Source organism: Aotus nancymaae, unplaced genomic scaffold, assembly GCF_030222135.1.
Source record: "Aotus nancymaae isolate 86718 unplaced genomic scaffold, 86718_ANA_hifiasm-v0.15.2.pri h1tg000016l, whole genome shotgun sequence".
Classification (NCBI taxonomy): domain Eukaryota; kingdom Metazoa; phylum Chordata; class Mammalia; order Primates; family Aotidae; genus Aotus; species Aotus nancymaae.
Genome location: NW_026988428.1, coordinates 56,620,523 through 56,639,643, shown reverse-complemented (window position 1 = coordinate 56,639,643; position 19,121 = coordinate 56,620,523). Strand labels below are relative to the sequence as shown.

The 19,121-nt window shown below is 35.1% G+C and overlaps 1 protein-coding gene across 6 annotated transcripts in view; it reads left to right on the top strand.

Annotated features, from left to right (window-relative positions):
* The window catches only part of KRAS (KRAS proto-oncogene, GTPase), a 49,204-nt gene that overhangs the window by 20,472 nt on the left and 9,611 nt on the right, over window positions 1-19,121 (top strand). For 4 of the 6 annotated variants that reach the window (XM_012457159.3, XM_012457164.3, XM_012457161.2 and 1 more), the window contains exons 3-5: window positions 5,300-5,478; window positions 7,317-7,476; window positions 17,299-17,422. In XM_012457159.3, the coding sequence (XP_012312582.1) occupies window positions 5,300-5,478; window positions 7,317-7,476; window positions 17,299-17,418 (459 nt within the window). In that variant the 3' untranslated portion in view covers window positions 17,419-17,422. The remainder of the gene's footprint in view (window positions 1-5,299; window positions 5,479-7,316; window positions 7,477-17,298; window positions 17,423-19,121) is intronic. The other 2 variants (XM_012457167.3, XM_012457165.3) reach the window with 2 other exon arrangements.

Here is a 19,121-nt window from a genome sequence, read left to right as displayed (position 1 = left end):
CCTAGGTAATTTTTCTTTGTAAGACATTTTAGGATGCCGTGTTAAGTATCTCTTTATAACTCATTAAAAAAAAAAAAAACACCCTATTTTCTTAGCATCATTTCCCGTAGTGGCATTACTGTGTCAAAGACTATGAACATTTCAGTGGCTCTAGATAAATACTGTAATTGCTTTCCAAAAAGACTGTGCCTGTTTATTGTATCCCCAGAAATGTTGGAATTCTGTCTACAATTCAGTCTTGACAGTGTAGTACATTTCATTTAGAAAAGTTTTTACTACTTAACATAGATATAGAAAATAGTACTTTAGCTGGGAGTGAGGAGAATATGGGGAATAACTTTCCTTCATTTAATATTGTATTGCGAGTTAGTTTAAGTTATTTTATCCTAGTTTCCTAAGGCTACATATTAGTAACTTTGGTAACTTATATACCTAATTTAAAAGTTTACTTTTTTGAAAGGCTAGAAGTAATAACTAATTAAAAACATAACATCTTCATCCTTTTCTTTGCTCCACTATTAACTAGTTTCATTGTAGAATCTTCATGTTTTTAAATCAGTTGAGTTTTCATAACCAGTACTTTCTCAGAGTGGTAATTTAAAAATATATATTTAAAGAGAATAAATAATATGTGTTGAGAATATTTCAAATATGTGAAGGGTTGTTAACTTACAGCAGGAGTTGGCAAACTTTTCTGTAAAGGGCCATTTGAGTCTTTGTCACATAGTCTTGGGTTTTTGTTTTTGTATTTTTAAACAGCCATTTAAGTATTCTTAGCTCATGGGCAATATAAAAACAGTGGGCAGGATCTGGCCTGTGGGCAGTAGCTTGCTGAACCCTTATTTAGACTCTAATTTTGTTGAAAGAGTCTACATTGATGCATAATTTTTTTCTACCTCCATGTACAGTTGACCCTTGAACAACATGGGTTTGAATGACATGGGTCCACTTATAATACACATTTTTTTTCCCAATGAAATGCAGATATGGAGGGCTGACTTTTCATATACATGGATGTTGCTGGGCCAAGAGATCGGTGCCCGTCTTGGAACCAATGCTCTGTATGTATCAAGGGATAACTATTTCTCATGGCCTGACCTGAAGTTGGAACAGAATTTATCAATATATCATTTTTGTTGCATTTGTTTTCTCTTTATGTTTATCAGTTCTTTTAAGATCATATTTAATCATTTCACACTTTGTTCTTTAGTTTTTGCCAAGTTGCACTGAAAATAGCTCAGTGACTAATTGCACTTCTAAGGATAAGGACCCTAGTTAAAATTAACTCTGAAAATACTGAATTTTTAACCTAAATCTTTTATTTCTTTTCAACAGTATTGTTTATGAGTAGGTTGTGATTTACTTTGAAACCGAATGTGGCTCAGAACTTTGCTATCAATATTTTTAGAGTCTGGTAGGGAAAAGATAATAGGAATGACATATGTTAGTGACTAGGGGACTGCTTTCCCAGTTTCTTGGTCCCAATGGTATATTCACCATGGAAGCATCTTATGAAATATGTGCACAAACTACTAATATCCCACATTACAGCTTGAGTACTCTTTATCTGAAATGTTCAGGACTGAGAAGTGTTTTTGAATTTTGGATTTTCAGAGTAGGGATACTCAGTCTACATTGGTAAGTAAAGAATGTGAGGTAACGGGCCAGACGCGATGGTTCACACCTGTAATCCCAGCACTTTTGGGAGGCCGGGGTCAGTGGATCACCTGAGGTCAGGAATTCAAGACCAGCTTGGCCAACATGGCGAAACCTTGTCTCTACTGAAAATATAAAACAGCTGGGCATGGTGGCGCGTGCCTGTAATCTTAGCTATTTGGGAGGCTGAGACAGGAGAATTGCTTGAACCCAGGAGGTGGAGGTTGCAGTGAGCTGAGATCACGCCACCACACTCCAACCTGGGAAACAGAGTGAGACTCTGTCTCAAAAAAAAATAAATAAAAAGAATGTGAGGTGACAGCAATAGGCAAGGAAAAGTATTTGGTCAGCTTTACATGCTCTGTAGCCATGCCTAGGTAATGGATTGACTCTAAGACTCTTTACTTTGCTCTCATCTCCTGCTTTTTCATTACTCTTTAGAATGGTTTTTAATTTATAATCTATGGGAGTTCTTTCAAGGAGTTAAGAGAATAGGCTAAAATAAAAGTCAGCTGAATGTTCAAATCTTTATTAAAGAACCTCTTAATTAGAAAATAAATGTCCATCCTTTTTTCTGACTGGTGGAAAATTTTTATTATAGACAGTTTGGAAAATACCATATGCTTTAAAAGATAAACACAGCCGGGCGCAGTGGCTCATGCCTGTAATCCCAGCACTTTGGGAGGCTGAGACGGGTGGATCACAAGGTCAAGAGATCGAGACCATCCTGGTCAACATGGTGAAACCCCGTCTCTACTAAAAATACAAAAAATTAGCTGGGCATGGTGGCGCACGTCTGTAGTCCCAGCTACTCGGGAGGCTGAGGCAGGAGAATTGCTTGAACCCGGGAGGTGGAGGTTGCAGTGAGCCAAGATCGCGCCATTGCACTCCAGCCTGGGCAACAAGAGCGAAACTCCATCTCAAAAAAAAAATAAAATAGAAGATAAGCACAAAATTATAGTCTAATATGGTGTTCACACTTAAAAAAATTGAAAACCAAAGGCAAACACATTTAGTATAGCATCTAATACAAAGAAAAGAGATAAGCAAGAGATAAATGTCTTTTAAGTTATCTCCATCAAAGATATAGCCTTTATAACATTTTGGTGTATATATTACCAGTTTTTAAAATACATAATACATTTATATAAATATGTAAACACATTTTATTGGGATCATGCTGTGCTTACATCTTTATATTCTCCTTATACTGTAAACATTTTGAAATACTTAACATTTGTAATGACCATTCTTTCTCTGTTTCTCCCTCTGAATGATAGAATGGTCTACAAAGTAATTAATGAACTAAAGATACTTTAATACTATATCCCACATGTGGAACATTAAGAAAATAATTGTCTTTACATTTATGTTTTATACCTGTCATCAGTTCTGCCTCTTATTTCATGGCTTCACATTGTAACATCCCTTTACCTTATTTTTGGAGAACTGCTTTGGCAGAATGTGTGAGATCTTAGGCAGAAGTATTACACAAAAGTCAGAAGAAAATCAGATTTTCATTTCAAGATTCTGTTAAAGTTACCCACTGCCTTCCTTTACTCAATCTTATAGTTGCAGTCTCTTTAAGATCTCTTTCTGTTTCTTGTTAGAAAAGAAAAATGAGGTCTCTCAGGATTTGCAGATTAAATAATTGTGCTCTTCAGAGTTATTCATCTGGCTGTTAGATTATTTTTTCCACAGTTTTCAGAAGTGGGTGAGGGCATTCGAATCTTGAGTATTGACCATTTCCTTATGTGTGCCTTTGACTATAAAGTAGATGCATGACAATTATTTATAAGTGAATTGATTTTTCTTGTCATTTAAATCATCTTGAATAATAGAGTTGGTAAAGCTATCCCAATTTTGAAATTATTTTCTTTTTTAGATAATTTTTTGTTACCAATATGTACACTTGCATTGTTGACTCTCCATATAATACTAAAAAAATCATTTTGTGGTGAAATATGCATAATATAAAATTAACCATGGTAGCCTTTTTTTTGAGACTGAGTCTCACTCTGTCGCCAGGCTGTAGTACAGTGGTGCGATCTCTGCTTACTGCAATCTCCACCTCCTGGGTTCCAGCGATTCCGCTGTCTCAGCCTCCTGAGTAGCTGGGACTACAGGTGTGCACCACCATGCCTGGCTAATTTTTTGTATTTTAGTAGAGATAGGGTTTCACCGTATTGGCCAGGATGGTCTCCATCTCTTGACCTCATGATCTGCCCGGCTAGGCCTTCCAAAGTGTTGGGATTACAGGTGTGAGCCACAGCGCCTGGCCCATGGTACTTATTTTTAAGTGTGCAATTCAGTGACCTTAAGTATGTTCATAATGTTGTGCAACCATCATAGTGTTGTATAACCATTAGCACTATCTATTTTGAGAACTGTTTTTTATCATCCGAAACTGGAATTCTGTACCTGTTAAATAGTCACTAGTAATCCTCCCTCCCCCAGCTCCTGGTAACCTCTACTCTATTTTATGCCTGTTTGAATTTTCCTATTTTAGGTTCCTCATATAAGTGGAATTATGTGGCATTTGTCATTTTGTGTCTGGCTTATTTAATATAATGTTTTTAAGGTTCATCTTGTGGTAGTAGCATGTACATACAGGTTGAAGCATCCCTTATCCAAAATGCTTGTGACTAGAAGTGGTTTGGATATCAGAATTTTTTGGATTTTGGAATATTTGTAGATACTTAACTGGTTCAGCATTCCTAATCAAAAAATCCAAAATCAGGTAGAGCCCAGTGGCTCATGCTTGTAATACCAATACTTTGGGTGGCCAAGGCAGGAGGATTGATCTACTTGAGCCTAGGAGTTCGACACCAGCCTGAGCAACATAAGACCCTATCTCTACCAAAAAAAAAGGAGGATGAAAGAAGAAAAGCAAATCCAAAGTCAGAAATGCTCCAGTGAGCATTTCCTTTTACTATCACATCAAGGCTTTAAATGTTACAGAAGATTATAGAGCATTTTGGATTTCAGATTTTTGGATTTACCTGCATTAATGCTCAACTTGTATTCAAATTTTATTCTTTTTTATGGCTGAATAATGTTCCACTGTATGTATATACTACATTTTGTTTATCCATTCATCTGTTAACAGACACAAGTTATTTTTACATTTGGGGAATTATAAAGAGTGCTGCTACGAATATCGATGTACAGGTATCTGTTTGAGTCCCTGTTTTCAGTTCTTTTGGTTATATACCTAGGAATGAAATTGATGATCATATGGTAATTCTGTGTTTAACTTTTTGAGGAACTACCACTCTTTTCCACAATGGCATCACTATTTTACATTCCCACCAGCAATGCACAAGGATTCCAGTGTCTATTATCCATTTTTTTCATTCATTTTCCATTTTTTGGGGTTTTTTTTGGTTTTATTTTTTAATAATGGCCAATCCTAATGGATATGTAGCATCTCATAGTTATGATTTCATTTTCCTGATGATTGATGATGTTGAGCATCTTTTCAGGTACTTGGTGGCTATTTCACCGTTATCTTTGGAGCAATGTCTTTTCAAGTCCTTTGCCCACTTTTAAATTGGATTTTTTTTGTTGTTGTTGTATATAACACCTTTTTTAAAGTAAAAGGTGCACTGTAATAATCCAGACTATGCTTCTCCCTTCTCAGGATTCCTACAGGAAGCAAGTAGTAATTGATGGAGAAACCTGTCTCTTGGATATTCTCGACACAGCAGGTCAAGAGGAGTACAGTGCAATGAGGGACCAGTACATGAGGACTGGGGAGGGCTTTCTTTGTGTATTTGCCATAAATAATACTAAATCATTTGAAGATATTCACCATTATAGGTGGGTTTAAATTGAATATAATAGTTGACATTAAGGAGTAATTATGGTTTTTAAGTCTTTGCTAATGCCATGCATATATTATCAAATTAAAATTTTGAAATAGTTTTTGTGAGGTAGGTAATATCTCTGTTTTATAAATGGAGTTCTTGGGGGATTAGAGCAGTGGGGTAACTTGTTCCAGACTGCATCGGTAGAACCACCGTTCTGGGATTGAAACCCAGGCCTATTTGACTCCACAACCTTCTTTCTGTACTCTTGCCTGTTCTACACTAGAAAAGCAAGACTTTAAACTTTTTAGATACATTATCAAAAAGGAAAACTATGAACAAGAATATGAAAAGGTGATTTGAGATGGTGTTACTTGAACAGTCTTAAAAGCTGTTACGTGTATATAGTGTAGAATTCCTTGGATTGGATAAACAATGGGATTTTATACATATATAATATATAATATAAATATAATATATAATACATTAATATATATTAATATACAATATAAAAACATATTATATTTATATATAATATATATGTGTGTGTGTGTATATATATATATATTTTTTTGAGACAGAGTCTTGCTCTGTCGCCCAGGCTGGAGTGCAATGGCGTGATCTCTGCTCACTGCAACCTCTGTCTCCAGAGTTCAAGCGATTCTTCTGCCTCAGCTCCTAAGTAGCTGGGACTACAGGCACATGCTACCATGCCCGGCTAATGTTTTGCATTTTTAGTAGAGACGGGGTTTCACTGTGTTAGCCAGGATGGTCTCGATCTCCTGACCTTGTGATCCACCAGCCTCAGCCTCCCAAAGTGCTGGGATTACAGGTGTGAGCCACCGTGTCTGGCCGGGATTATATATTTAGAAAAACAAAAGTTTTGAAAGATTCAAGAATTTGGGCATTACTGTTTTCTTAAAAAAATCTGACAGAGCTGCATAAAACTATTAAAATAATCATTATTGTACTATTTTATATTCTGTTTCTTTGAGGGTTTAGTTTTCCTAAAACTACATATTAAGCAAATAAATCACTCTCTGGCTATGTCGTGTAATAGTGAGTTAGCCTAGTTAAGAACATTTTATTTAAGAACATTATTTCAGCATGTTCACTGTGTAGTCTAGTAATAGAGTAAAAGACATTTGGGTGGGTGGTAGTGGTAGTATTTTTATAGAGGAGTTAACAGGTGAAATTTGGTAAGTTATCCAGGTTTACCCAGCTAATAGTAGAGGAACTGGGAATTTGAACCAGTTCTGACTCAGTTATCTACTGTGCTCCTTCTTTTGTGCTGCATCTTTGAAAGTCACCTAAAATTGTGAGAGAATATAATTTCACCCCAAATTTAGAGTTTATGGACTTGTTGTATTGAAAATTACTAACATGTAGAAGGGCTTTTAACACCTAGAAATCAAAATCTTTCTACTTGTCAACTTTGTTTTTTGAGAAAGTAATGTGAAAATTATCTTAATGCTTTAGTTCAGATTTTTGTAAAAATATTTTTTATCTTTATACATTTAACATATGTTTCTAAGATTATAGTCTGTAATAGCACTTTTGGTTTAGAGTTTTTCAGTAGTTTCTGCTTTACTATTACCGTCTCCCTGCATATTAATCTATGAGGTTATAGTTTTACTATACTTCTAGGTATCTCATCTTTTGAGAGAGATACAAGGTTTCTGTTTAAAAAGGTAGAGAAAAAAATAGTAGAACGAAGGAAAAGTTTGTGTAATGGAAGCTAGGATTACATTGTTTCTTACAGCCATAATTTTATAAGACAAAAGTTGTGGACAGGTTTTGAAACATATTTTGTTACTAATGCCTCTGTTATAACTTTTTTTCCTTCCCCAGAGAACAAATTAAAAGAGTTAAGGACTCCGAAGATGTACCTATGGTCCTAGTAGGAAATAAATGTGATTTGCCTTCTAGAACAGTAGACACAAAACAGGCTCAGGACTTAGCAAGAAGTTACGGAATTCCTTTTATTGAAACATCAGCAAAGACAAGACAGGTAAGTAATACTGAAATAAATACAGATCTGTTTTCTGCAAAATCATAACTGTTATGTTGTTTAATGTGATATATCAGTTTTTTCTCAATTATGCTGTAACAGGAAATAAAATAATGTTTATTTAGTGAATGTTTTCTTCTCTTGAGAGGGCAGTGCTTCTTAATCCAGTATCTGTGATACTGCTTTTGGCTTTGGTTTATTTCTACATTGAAAATTTCTCCTCAATTCGGAGCACATCTTAACATTTAGAATTCAAGAAATGTGGGGATTTTTTTTCACTGTTACACACACACACACACACACACACACACACAGACACACACACACACATAAACCACAGATTTTTTGAGTTTCCTATTTCAGTAGTACTTTTAAACCATTATGTCATGTTTCTAGGTTAAATTTAGTTGTATTTGAAGATTTTTACTTTGGCAGAATTTTTTTTGAGGATATGTTGATTTTTGGAGAAACTTCTCATTAAAGAAAGAAAATACCCAGAAAGCAAATAGAAATTGTTATTCATTTAATGCATTTTTCTGACAAAAATTAATGCCAGAGGGAACCTGAATTTTGTTTTAAAAAATTACTTTTTCTTTAGGTAAAATAAAATAATTTCAATTGTCATTATTTAATCTGTTTGTATGAAGTAAGAGTTTAACATATAGGAACAAATCTTAGAAATGAATACATAAAGATAGGAAGGAATTAATTTTCATATAGAGTCATATGTCCTTTAATGACAGGGATACTTTCTAAGAAATACATTGTTAGGTGATTTTGTCCTTGTGCAAACATCATATAGTATTTTTATACAATCTTGGTGGTATAACCTACTATACACCTGGGATATATTGTATAGTCTCTTGCCCCAGTGATACAAACCTGTACAGTATGTAACTGTACTAATGACTGTAAGCAATTGTTAACACAATGATAAGTCTTGTGTGTCTAAATGTACACTTGGGCTCCCCTAAATTTATATTTTTTAAATTTCTTGTTCAGTAATAACCTTAGTTTACTGTAACTTTTTTACTTTATAAGCTTTTTAATTTTTCCTAACATTTTGACTTTTGTAATAATACAGCTTAAAACACAAACACATTATACAGCTATACAGAATTTTTCTTTCTTTATGTCCTTACTCTGTAAGCTTTTTTCCACAGTTAAAAATTTTTATTTGTTTTTACTTATTAAAAATTTTTGTTAAAAACTAAGACATGCATACACATTAGCCTAGGCTTGCACAGGGTTAGGACCATCAATATCAATGTCCTCCACTTCCACATCTTGTCCCACTGGAAGGCCTTCAGGGGCAGTAACACACATGGAGCTATCATCTCTTATAATAACACTGCCTTCTTTTGGAATACTTCCTGAAGGACCTGTCCAAGGCTGTTTATAGTTAACTGTTTTTTTTTTCTAGTAAATAGAAGGAGTACACTATAAAATAATAATAAATAGTATAGTAGATACATAAACCAGTAATAGGCACTTATTACCATTATCAAGTATTAAGTATGTTGTATAATTGTAGGTGCTATAGCATTATACAACTGGCAGTGCAGTTTGTTTACACTAGTATCACCACAAACACGTGAGTAATGTGTTGTACTACAGTGTTAAGATGGCTATAACATCACTAGGCAATAGGAATTTTTAAACTCCATTATAATCTTATGGGACCACTATCACATATGCAATCTACTGTTGACCAAAATGTCATTATGTGGCACATGACTGTACCAATAAATTGATCAATTTATATTCCATAGATTTCTTTAGGGCTTTTTCTGGTTACATTTACCTGTGAACCCAGAAAACCAGTTTTGTAGAATTTAACTTCTGTAATGCTAGGAGTTAAAATAAATTGATGATAAAAATAAGCATTCTAGAAGTTTATCAAATTTCATAAAGGTGCAAAAATGTAAATGGAAATTATCCAGCTAACATATATATTTCCCTAGTGAGAGAGCATATGTACCTCTTCCGAGTTATACAAATTTGATACATAGTAAAGAAACAATAATTTCTACTTCAAGTCGTTTTTGGAGGATTAAAAATGGAATTTTCTATTTGACCGTTATACACATTTCTCTGGCAATTTTACTGAAACTGATTTATAAGTTAAACTTGGTATATATCATATCACTTTACTTTAGAGGAATTAAGATTTCACGTAAATCCATTTCCAGGTTCCAAAGACTAGGAAGAGGCTTGGTTTTTGTCTTTATTTTTACTAGTCTCCTATAATCAGTCTCCTTGATTTTTCTTAGGAGAGAAGGTACTGAGAAAACATGATTCTAATATTTATTACTTTTTCTTCCAACATTTTCTTATGAAACATTTTCAAATACAAAATTGAATTTTATTTGAAACATTTGGAAATCTACCTAGATTCTCATTATCATTTTATTATACTTATAAATTTTAAAAGATGTTTTTTATACTAGTGAACATTTTAGCTTACATTTCACAAAGAAAAAATTTAAGAGACTTTGCATAAGATTTTAAAGGGTTGCAGTAAAGAAGTGCTTCTTATATTTTCTGAGGCATACAAATCAACTGGGCTTATTAAAATACAGATTCTAATTCAGAGGGTTTAGGTTGGGACTGAGTCTGCATTTCTAACAAGCTCCCAGGTGGTACTTTTCTTGGTACTTGGACTATATACGTTGAGTAGAAAAGCAGTAGAGGACATAAAAAGAGTCTTGTTATTCCCACAATGTTGTTCTCCACTTCTCATTTGATAAGATCGTAAAATAGCTGTGTCTCCTTTTGATGGTCGTATGATCACTACCTCAGAAGTACTAATTGATTCTTGCTATTTGACCTTAATACTTTAATATAACACAGCATTCATATTTGGTCAGAAAACTGTCTGGCTTCCTTTTATAAGAGATTTTTAGGTTTTTTACAGTTTTGTGGCCTTGTGTTTTTTGGTTTGATTTGTTCTGTTTTTTTGAAGATATATAATACGTAACTAGATGAACTTTATAGACATTTTTATGTGGATCATCTAATTAAAATATGGAGGGATATAGTGTAAAAGAATGCTTGTACTTCTTAACCTAGCACTCAGCCTTTCTTTTATATATCCTGTTTCATTGATGCCTTTATGTAATTTATGTTGCTAAACTATAACTTAGATATTTAATTTCTGTTCTTTGATTTTCTTTTATTAAATGGACTTGTTGATTTGCCTAGAAATTAATTTGCCTTTCAGAAGTCTATTAATCTTCCTCTGTTGAAATTAATTTGATATTTGCATGCCTCTGGAAGATTTTAAAGAGCTATTCTGAGTAACTGTAGAGATTATAAAATGATATATGTAAATTTTAATAAGTTTTACATCTCTAGTTACTGGTGAAAATGTCAAGCCCTTCTTTCTGCAGAGTATTTTGTTACTCATCTGTTATTCAGCTTATTTATTTGTTTTTTAAACCAAATTTATGTGCATATCCTTGTATTTTATCAGCAGGTTGTTTTATGCCCTAATATTTGGGGTCTTGATCATGAGCCTAAAACACGTAAACACCCAAAAAGAATTATATTCAGGTTAAAGGAACAAAACATTCATTTAGAAGTTCTCATCCATGTAAATCAGAGGCTGGCAAACATTTTCTGTAAAGGGCCAGATAGTAAATGTTTTAGGCTTTGAGGGCCACAAGTGGTATCTGTTCCATATTTTTTTCATAATTATAACCCTTTAAAATGCAAAAATCATCATTAGCTTGTTCATAGTATGGCTTATGCCTGTAACCCCAGCTGGGCGGCTGAGGTGGGTGGATCACCTGTGGTCAGGAGTTCGAGACCAGTCTGGCCAACGTGGTGAAGCCCATCTTTGCTAAAAATACAAAAATTAGCTGGGCATAGTGGCTGGCACCTGTATTCCCAGCCACTCAGGAGGCTGAGGCAGGAGAATCACTTGAACCGGAGAGGCAAGAGGCTGCAGTGAGCCAAGATCACGCCACTGTACTCCAGCCTGGTTGACACAGTGAGACTCTCTCAAAAAAAAAAAGTCTGTGGCTGGATTTGGCCTATGGGCTATAGTATGCTGATTCCTAATTCTCTGGGTAACTTTAGTGTTTGATTAGATACTAGAAGTTAGGTCAAACTTTTATCCTGAATTTTACAGGTTAACCTTAATCTTAAAGTGAAACTTACATATTTCATGAAAAGGAAACAAATTTTACCCTAGTCCTTTTTTTTTTTTTGAGGCAGAGTCTCCCTCTGTCATCCAGGCTGGAATGCAGTGGCGGGATCTTGGCTCACTGCAACCTCCTCCTCCTGGGTTGAAGCGATTCTTGTGCCTAAGCTTCCTGTATAGCTGAGGTTACAGGCATGTACTACCACGCCCAGCTAATTTTTTGTGTTTTTAGTAGAGACAGGGTTTTGCCATGTTGATCAAGGTAGTCTCGAACTCCTGGCCTCAAGTGATCCTCCCACCTGAGCCTCCCAATGTGATGATTACAGGCATGAGCCATTGTGCCTGGCCCCTAGTACTTTCATTTCATTTTTTTTTTTTTTTTTTTTTTTTTTTTTTGAGACAGAGTGTTGCTCTGTCACTGGGCTGGAGTGCAGTGGTGTGTGATCTCAGCTCACTGCAACCGGTGCCTCCTGGGTTTAAGCGATTCTCCTGCCTCAGCCTCCCGAGTAGCTGGGACTACAGGTACCTGCTACCATGCCCAGCTAATTTTTGTATTTTTAGTAGAGATGAGGTTTCACTATGTTGGCCGGGATGGTCTCAATCTGTTGACCTCATGATCCGCCTCCCCAAGCCTCCCAAAGTGCTGGGATTACAGGCGTGAGCCACCACTCCTGGCCATTTTTAAAGGTAAGAATTCAGAATATTCATGTTTTTTACCAACTTAATAAGTTATAATTTTAAAAAGCTAATTACCTAGCTAGAATATAATGCATTATGCATTCTTTACACTCAGTTCAGTCCACATCTGAAAGGCAGAAAGAATTATTTTTTGCTAGTAAATTGTGTGGTCTCTATGTTCCTAGTGTATAAAGACTGTTATTTAGTTCACATTTATCTGGGTTGATGACAGATTTTTCTCTTCCCTTCGGACAGTGCATGGCCATGTTGGCAAAAGCTGTCAAAACTGAAACACTGACACCATGAGAAGTGTTTGTTTTCCAGTCTGCTAATATCAAAAGTGGGGAAGATTCAGTAAAGTGAATGACAGAAGCAGAGTTCTCAGGGTATCTGTTACTCCTCATTCAGCTGTTTCGCTTTCTGGGAGTCTCAGTTTAAATATAATGTGAAAATTAGTTTTAGGAACTTAAAAATGTTGAGTGATTAATTTCCTAGTTGTGTTGTTAATTTCTAGATATTTAAATTAATTGTTAGAAGAACTCCATTAAAGAATGCTTTGTAAAACAACCTCCTTATGTGCTGTCTCTCTGTTTAATAGTAGTTGAGTTTCTGTACATGAGATCAGTATTTTGGACTTTAGCTTTTTATGAGTTAAAAATTGACAGAACAGTTACTGCGCACTTGCTGTGCACCATGGTAGTCTCCCAAGTAGTGGTTTTTCTGCATTTCAACAGTACATGAGATAGGCTGTAGGTGGCAAGGTTTCTTGAGAAAGTCAGGGATGCACACTTGGGTATACATCTTTTTCCTCCATGCCCTTCCCTGCAAGAAAGCTGGTAGTCTTGGATCTGTATACAGTTAGGGCATTTGATGTGTTATTTCCTTGACAGAGTTTTGCAAGAATTTGCAGATTCAACAGGAACAAAAACTTACTTAAAATCTCTTAGTAAAAACATAGTCCAGCAAGATAGAATGATACTTTTGGTTAACAGTTTTTTCTCTATGTGGAGTGCTTCGTTTCCATTGCCTCACAAGTATGTTTTCAGATAATAGTTGAGCTGAAATGTTGTCAATCTCTTGGTTGTAAAAAATTTACATATTTAAACTTGTATACTTTTATTCCTACATATTTTCAGTTGTTCTCAAAGTTCAACAAGCGATGTTTGAAAATGAGTATATGTGTGTAAAAACAAAAGTAGGCCGGGCGCGATGGCTCACGCCTGTAATCCTAGCACTTTGGGAGGCCAAGGCAGGCAGATCACGAGGTCAGGAGTTAGAGACCAGCCTGGCTAACGTGGTGAAACCCCGTCTCTACTAAAAATACAAAAATTAGCTGGGTGTGGTGGCAAGCATCTGTAATCCCAGCTACTCAGAAGCCTGAAGCAGGAGAATCACTTGAACCTGGGAGGCGGAGGTTGCAGTGAGCCAAGATTGTGCCATTGCACTCCAGCCTGGGCAACAGAGCAAAACTCCGCCTCAAAAAAGGAAAAGTAAAGAAAATGAGTATGTATGGCAACAAGCCATATTCTCAAAAATAAATGATTGTGTGCCAGTTAAGAGCTTAGTGAGTAGCCATAGTGGGTATTAAATATCTGCTTTGGCTATATTCATCTTTGAAAATTAACTGCAAATTTTGGAATGTGAAAAACCAGTGTTTTGTTTCATAGGTATATACTATATGCATTTTTAAAATAAGAGCGAGTGCCAGTGCTTTACAGTGTACACAAAGATAATGTTCTCATGTTCTCTTGATGTCAGTATGACTTTAAAGCATATTATCAAGAAATAACTAAGTCTGGAAAACTGTGGTAAATAACCAATTCTCTAAAACCTAAGTTTCTTACTAGTAAAAATAAGAAATGGAAAAAGTCACCCTGTGCTATTATTTGAGCCACTGAGGTCCTGACACTGAATTCTTGGTGGTGGATAATAATCTCTTCTTTTTAATTATTGGCTTCCAATTTTCTCTCTGCATTGCTGGAAACAAAAATTTATTTCACTATTGGTGGTGGTGATGCTCACACTGAAAAAGTAGACACATTCAAATTGATTTTAGAAATAAGTTACAATCAAAATTTGCTTCTGCTAAATTAGTAGAGGACCAATACTGTTTTTCTCCTTCATAGCATGTTTTGGTACTTCTACATTGACCTTATAACTTTTTTTTTTAAACAGGAATAGAAGTTTACATTCTTAAAAAATTTATGAAAATATGAGCTTTTACCTGGTTTGTATGTGTGTATATGTATATGTATATATACATATATATATTTAAATTTCTTGCATTGATTTTCAAATTGAAAGAGAATCATTTGTGAAAGTATCTTACATAAGAGTTCATGCTTTACATTTTACATGCTACAAAAGTTATTTTCATACTTCAAGTTATTTATGTTGCTTATTAATGAAAATTTTGAATACATAATTTTCTCAAGGACAAAGCTAAAAATAATAAACCCTTTCCTTTTGAGGATTAATGATAAATTTAAACTTTAAAGCATTAAAAAAAAATTTTTTTTTAGAGGAAGGGTCTTGCTTTGTTGCCCAGACTGAAGTGCAGTGGTACAGTCATAGCTCACTGAAGCCTCAAACTCGTGGACTCAAGCAACCCTTCTGCCTCAGCCTTTTGAGTACCTGGGACTTTAGGCTCATGCCAACATGCCTAGTTTATTTTTAGTAGACTTGAGGTCTCAAACGCCTAGCATCTCTTGCCTTGGCCTCTCAAAGTGCTAGTACTACAGCCATGAGTTACCACACCCGACCCTTAAAATCTTTTATGTACAGATGTAAGTGGGTATCTAATTTAAAGTGCCAACATATTTAATTATTTCAAAAAGTGGTTGAAAACTTGTATTTCTAGTTGGCATAGCTAACTAGTTGACTAAGTTGATTCCATTAAAAATAAGAATGTTCTTAGACTGTAATGATTTTTGTTATTAGTTAAATAGAAATCTGTCACTGGATAGTATATGTTAATGACTTGAGATACGCATTTGAATATATAATCGTATTACTTAAATGCATGCTTTTGAACTGAAACTTAACATTATGAATTTTAAATTAAAATTTGACCTTAGAGGTAAATTTCTGTATGTTACTAAAACAGTTTTTAATATACTTCTGAGATTTCTAAAAATTAGTGTGCCCTAAAGAATTCAGGTCTGTTTTTCTTAATTACTGTAGGCAATAGATGTACAGATGATTTCTGCATACAAAAATTAAGCCCCTAGCCATTGGTTTACTTCAGTTAATACGTAGTTGCCAATTCTCTGTGTGTGATTGAGTTTAAAATTACAAATGGGGCTGACTGTGGTGGCTCATTCCTGTAATCCCAGCACTTTGGGAGGCCAAGGTGGGCAGATCACGAGGTCAAGAGATTGAGACCATCTGGCCAACATGGTGAAATCCCATCTCTACTAAAAACAGAAAAATTAGCCGGGTGTGGCAGTGCACACCTATAGTCCCAGCTACTCGGGCGGCTAAGGCAGGAGAATTGCTTGAACCCAGGAGGTGGAGGCTGGTGAGCCAAGATCGCACCACAGCACTCCATCCTGGGCAACAGAGCGAGACTGTAAAAACAACAATAACAACAACAAACTACAAATGGTACTTTTGATATATTATCTTTTTAGGTCTGGGTCCATTTTGTTACGTTTGGTTCAACAGAAACATTGATATTACCAATCTAAGAAAGTTAAAATATGCCAATCCCCAAATTAGGTAATTGATTCCCAATTTTAAGATAAAAGAACAGAATTCCCTTAAAATTAAATGTACAGTAAAATATACCAACTTTAAAAAATATTTACCTTTCTTTTAGAAGAATGAACCCAGTATTACATCTTTTAATTTGCAGTACATATAGATTAATATTTCTGTGCATTTCTCTGTGCCCCTACTTTGGTGGTATGCTTTTCTGAACAAACTAGCAGCACAGTTAACTAAGCACTTTGTCCCCTTTGATGACTGTTTAATTTCTAGATTGGAAAAGATTAAGAACTTTATCTCCTTATGGCCAATATATGATTGTGCCTGTTGTCATAGCTTTCTTATCATAGACTTAAGCAAGAAGAACCCTGTTAAGAGTGTTTAAATTAGAATAGAAGGTACAAAGCCAGTATGACTGAACACTGTCCTAAAAATTATTTTTAAGACTTGTAGTAAGGCCAGGTTTGGTGGCTCATACCTGTAATTCCAGCCCTTTGGAAGCCAAGGTAGGCGGATCACTTGAGTTCAGGAGTTTGAGACCAGCCTGAGCAACATGGTGAAACCCCATCTCTACAAAAAAATACAAAAATCAGTTGGGTGTGGTGGTGCGTGCCTGTAGTTCCAGCTATTTTGAGAGGCTGAGGCAGGAGGATCACCTAGCCTGGGACGTCAAGGCTGCAGAGTCGTGATCTTGCCACTGCACTTCATCTGGGCAACATAATGAGACCCTATCTCTAAAACAAAAATGCAAATAAACAAAATTTGTAGTAAGGATACAAAATGCTCCTATTTCGTGTGTGTCCTTTAAATAATTCATGATGTTTTTATATTATGGCAAATAGCCTTCATTTAAGATTTTAATTTAAATAACGTAGTCACACATGTACAAAAGACCCATCACTTTTTTCCTAAGTCAAAGAAATGATTTAAAGCTAATTTCAGTTTAGGCTTTAATTCCAAGATTAGCAAACTAAAATGGTTGCATTAATTGATAAACAAGATGCTAATACATGTATTTACGCTTGTCATAATCTCTCCTAATTGCTAATTTAAAATTTTTGAAATTTAATTCCATTAGAAAACAAAACTGACTTTTAAGAACAAACCAGGATTCTAGCCCATATTTTAAAACTGCATCCTCAGTTTTATTCAAACAGTCTGATGTCTGTTTAAAAAAAAAAAACAACAAATCTCAAGCTCATAATCTCAAACTTCTTGCACATGGCTGTCCCAATAAATTACTCTTACCAATGAAACAGACTTTAAAGAAGTTGTGTTTTACAATGCAGAGAGTGGAGGATGCTTTTTATACATTGGTGAGAGAGATCCGACAATACAGATTGAAAAAAATCAGCAAAGAAGAAAAGACTCCTGGCTGTGTGAAAATTAAAAAATGCATTATAATGTAATCTGGTAAGTTTAAGTTCAGCACATTAATTTTGGCAGAAAGCAGATGTCTTTTAAAGGTAACAAAATGGCAACCACTTTAGAACTACTTAGGTGTAGTATTCTAACTTGAAATATTAAAAGATAAGAAACTTGTTTCCATTATTAGTACATTTAATCTAATGGGAATTGAGACAGTTTTGATGGCTGTAGTACACTAATCTATATTTGGCATAAAGTCTAATGATTTAATGAGTCTTAGGTAAACTAAATATTTGGGAACTGATATTTACCTTTATTTTTAACAGAAATCATACTCAAGTTTTGAGATCATCAGCAGTTTTTGGGTTCTTTTTAGGTAGAGAGAAAAAAATATGAGAGACAGTGGAGAGCAATAATATTGCATGGCCCAGAAGGTGGGAAAAAGCCACTCTTAAATGTATTTTTTCTTTTGGATATTTTATAAGCAAATAACCATTTTTCTGCCTAAGTTCTCCAACCTAGTGGCATCAGCAGCACTTTTTTATCCCAGTGAGAAACCTGGGAGTTTTAGGATGGTTCCTACTGCCCTTTTTCCTCCAGTTCCCCAGTTGGAAGTATCCACAAATTCCTGTGATGTTACATTCTGTGTCTTTTATGCCATCGTTAGTTCAGGCCCCTGACATTTCTTTTTAATCCCAGCATTTTGGGAGGCTGAAGTGGGCAGATCACCTGAGGTCAGGAGTTCAAGACCGGCCTGGCTAACGTGGTGAAACCCTGTTTCTACTTAAAAATACAAAAAATTAGCCAGGCGTGGTGGTGCATGCCTGTAATCCCAGCTACTCAGGAGGCTGAGGCAGGAGAATCGCTTGAACACAGGAGGCAGAGGTTGCAGTGAGTCAAGATTGTGTCACTGTACTCCAGCTTGGGCAATAAGAGGGAAACTGTCTCAAAAAAAAAAAAAAAAAAAAGTCATTTCCTTATCTTTAAATCTAGTTGCTAACTTAGCTATAGAATAAAATCTCATGTTGTACAGCATGTCATAAATAGTCCTTACTACCTTCCCACCACTCCATCTCTTTTTTGGTCGTATATCTAAAAACTTCATCATCTTGCCTGAATGTCTTTTGTCCTTCTATAAATAAATACCATGTTATTTCCTACCTTCCCTTGAGTCTTGGCTCTCGTTTGGGATGCCAGTATTTTTATCCCTTGTCTTACTAATTAGCTAACACTCTCATGATTCCCCAGTCTCCTACGCTCTAAAATTTAATCTTTCTTTAAGCACTTAAACTAGGCATAGAACCCTTCCTGTATATTCCCAGGATATTATTCCTATTATGTTTCCCATGTTATGTTGAAATAACCTCTTCTGTTTCATTCCTATATTCGACAGCAAAATATTAGCCAGAATTGCATATTTTTAATCTTTGCATGCCTATTGCCTAGTAAGGTTCCTGGCACATAGTAACTACCCAGTAAATATTTATTGTGTGGAATTCTCATTTTTGTTTCTAAACTAGCCCATTTTAAACTCTGTCTTGCTCAGAAAATACTTCACTAGGTATCATAAAATTTGTGGCAAAGCTTAAGCTTTGGATGCATTTTGTTTGTAATATATCATGTTCTTGAGAACAGGCAATAATATTGCCGTTTTCAAAAACTAGCATTTTTTTTTTTAAGAGGGAGAGGAGGAGGAAGGGGAGGAGGAGGAGACTACTAGCATATCATTTATTATACTTACTAC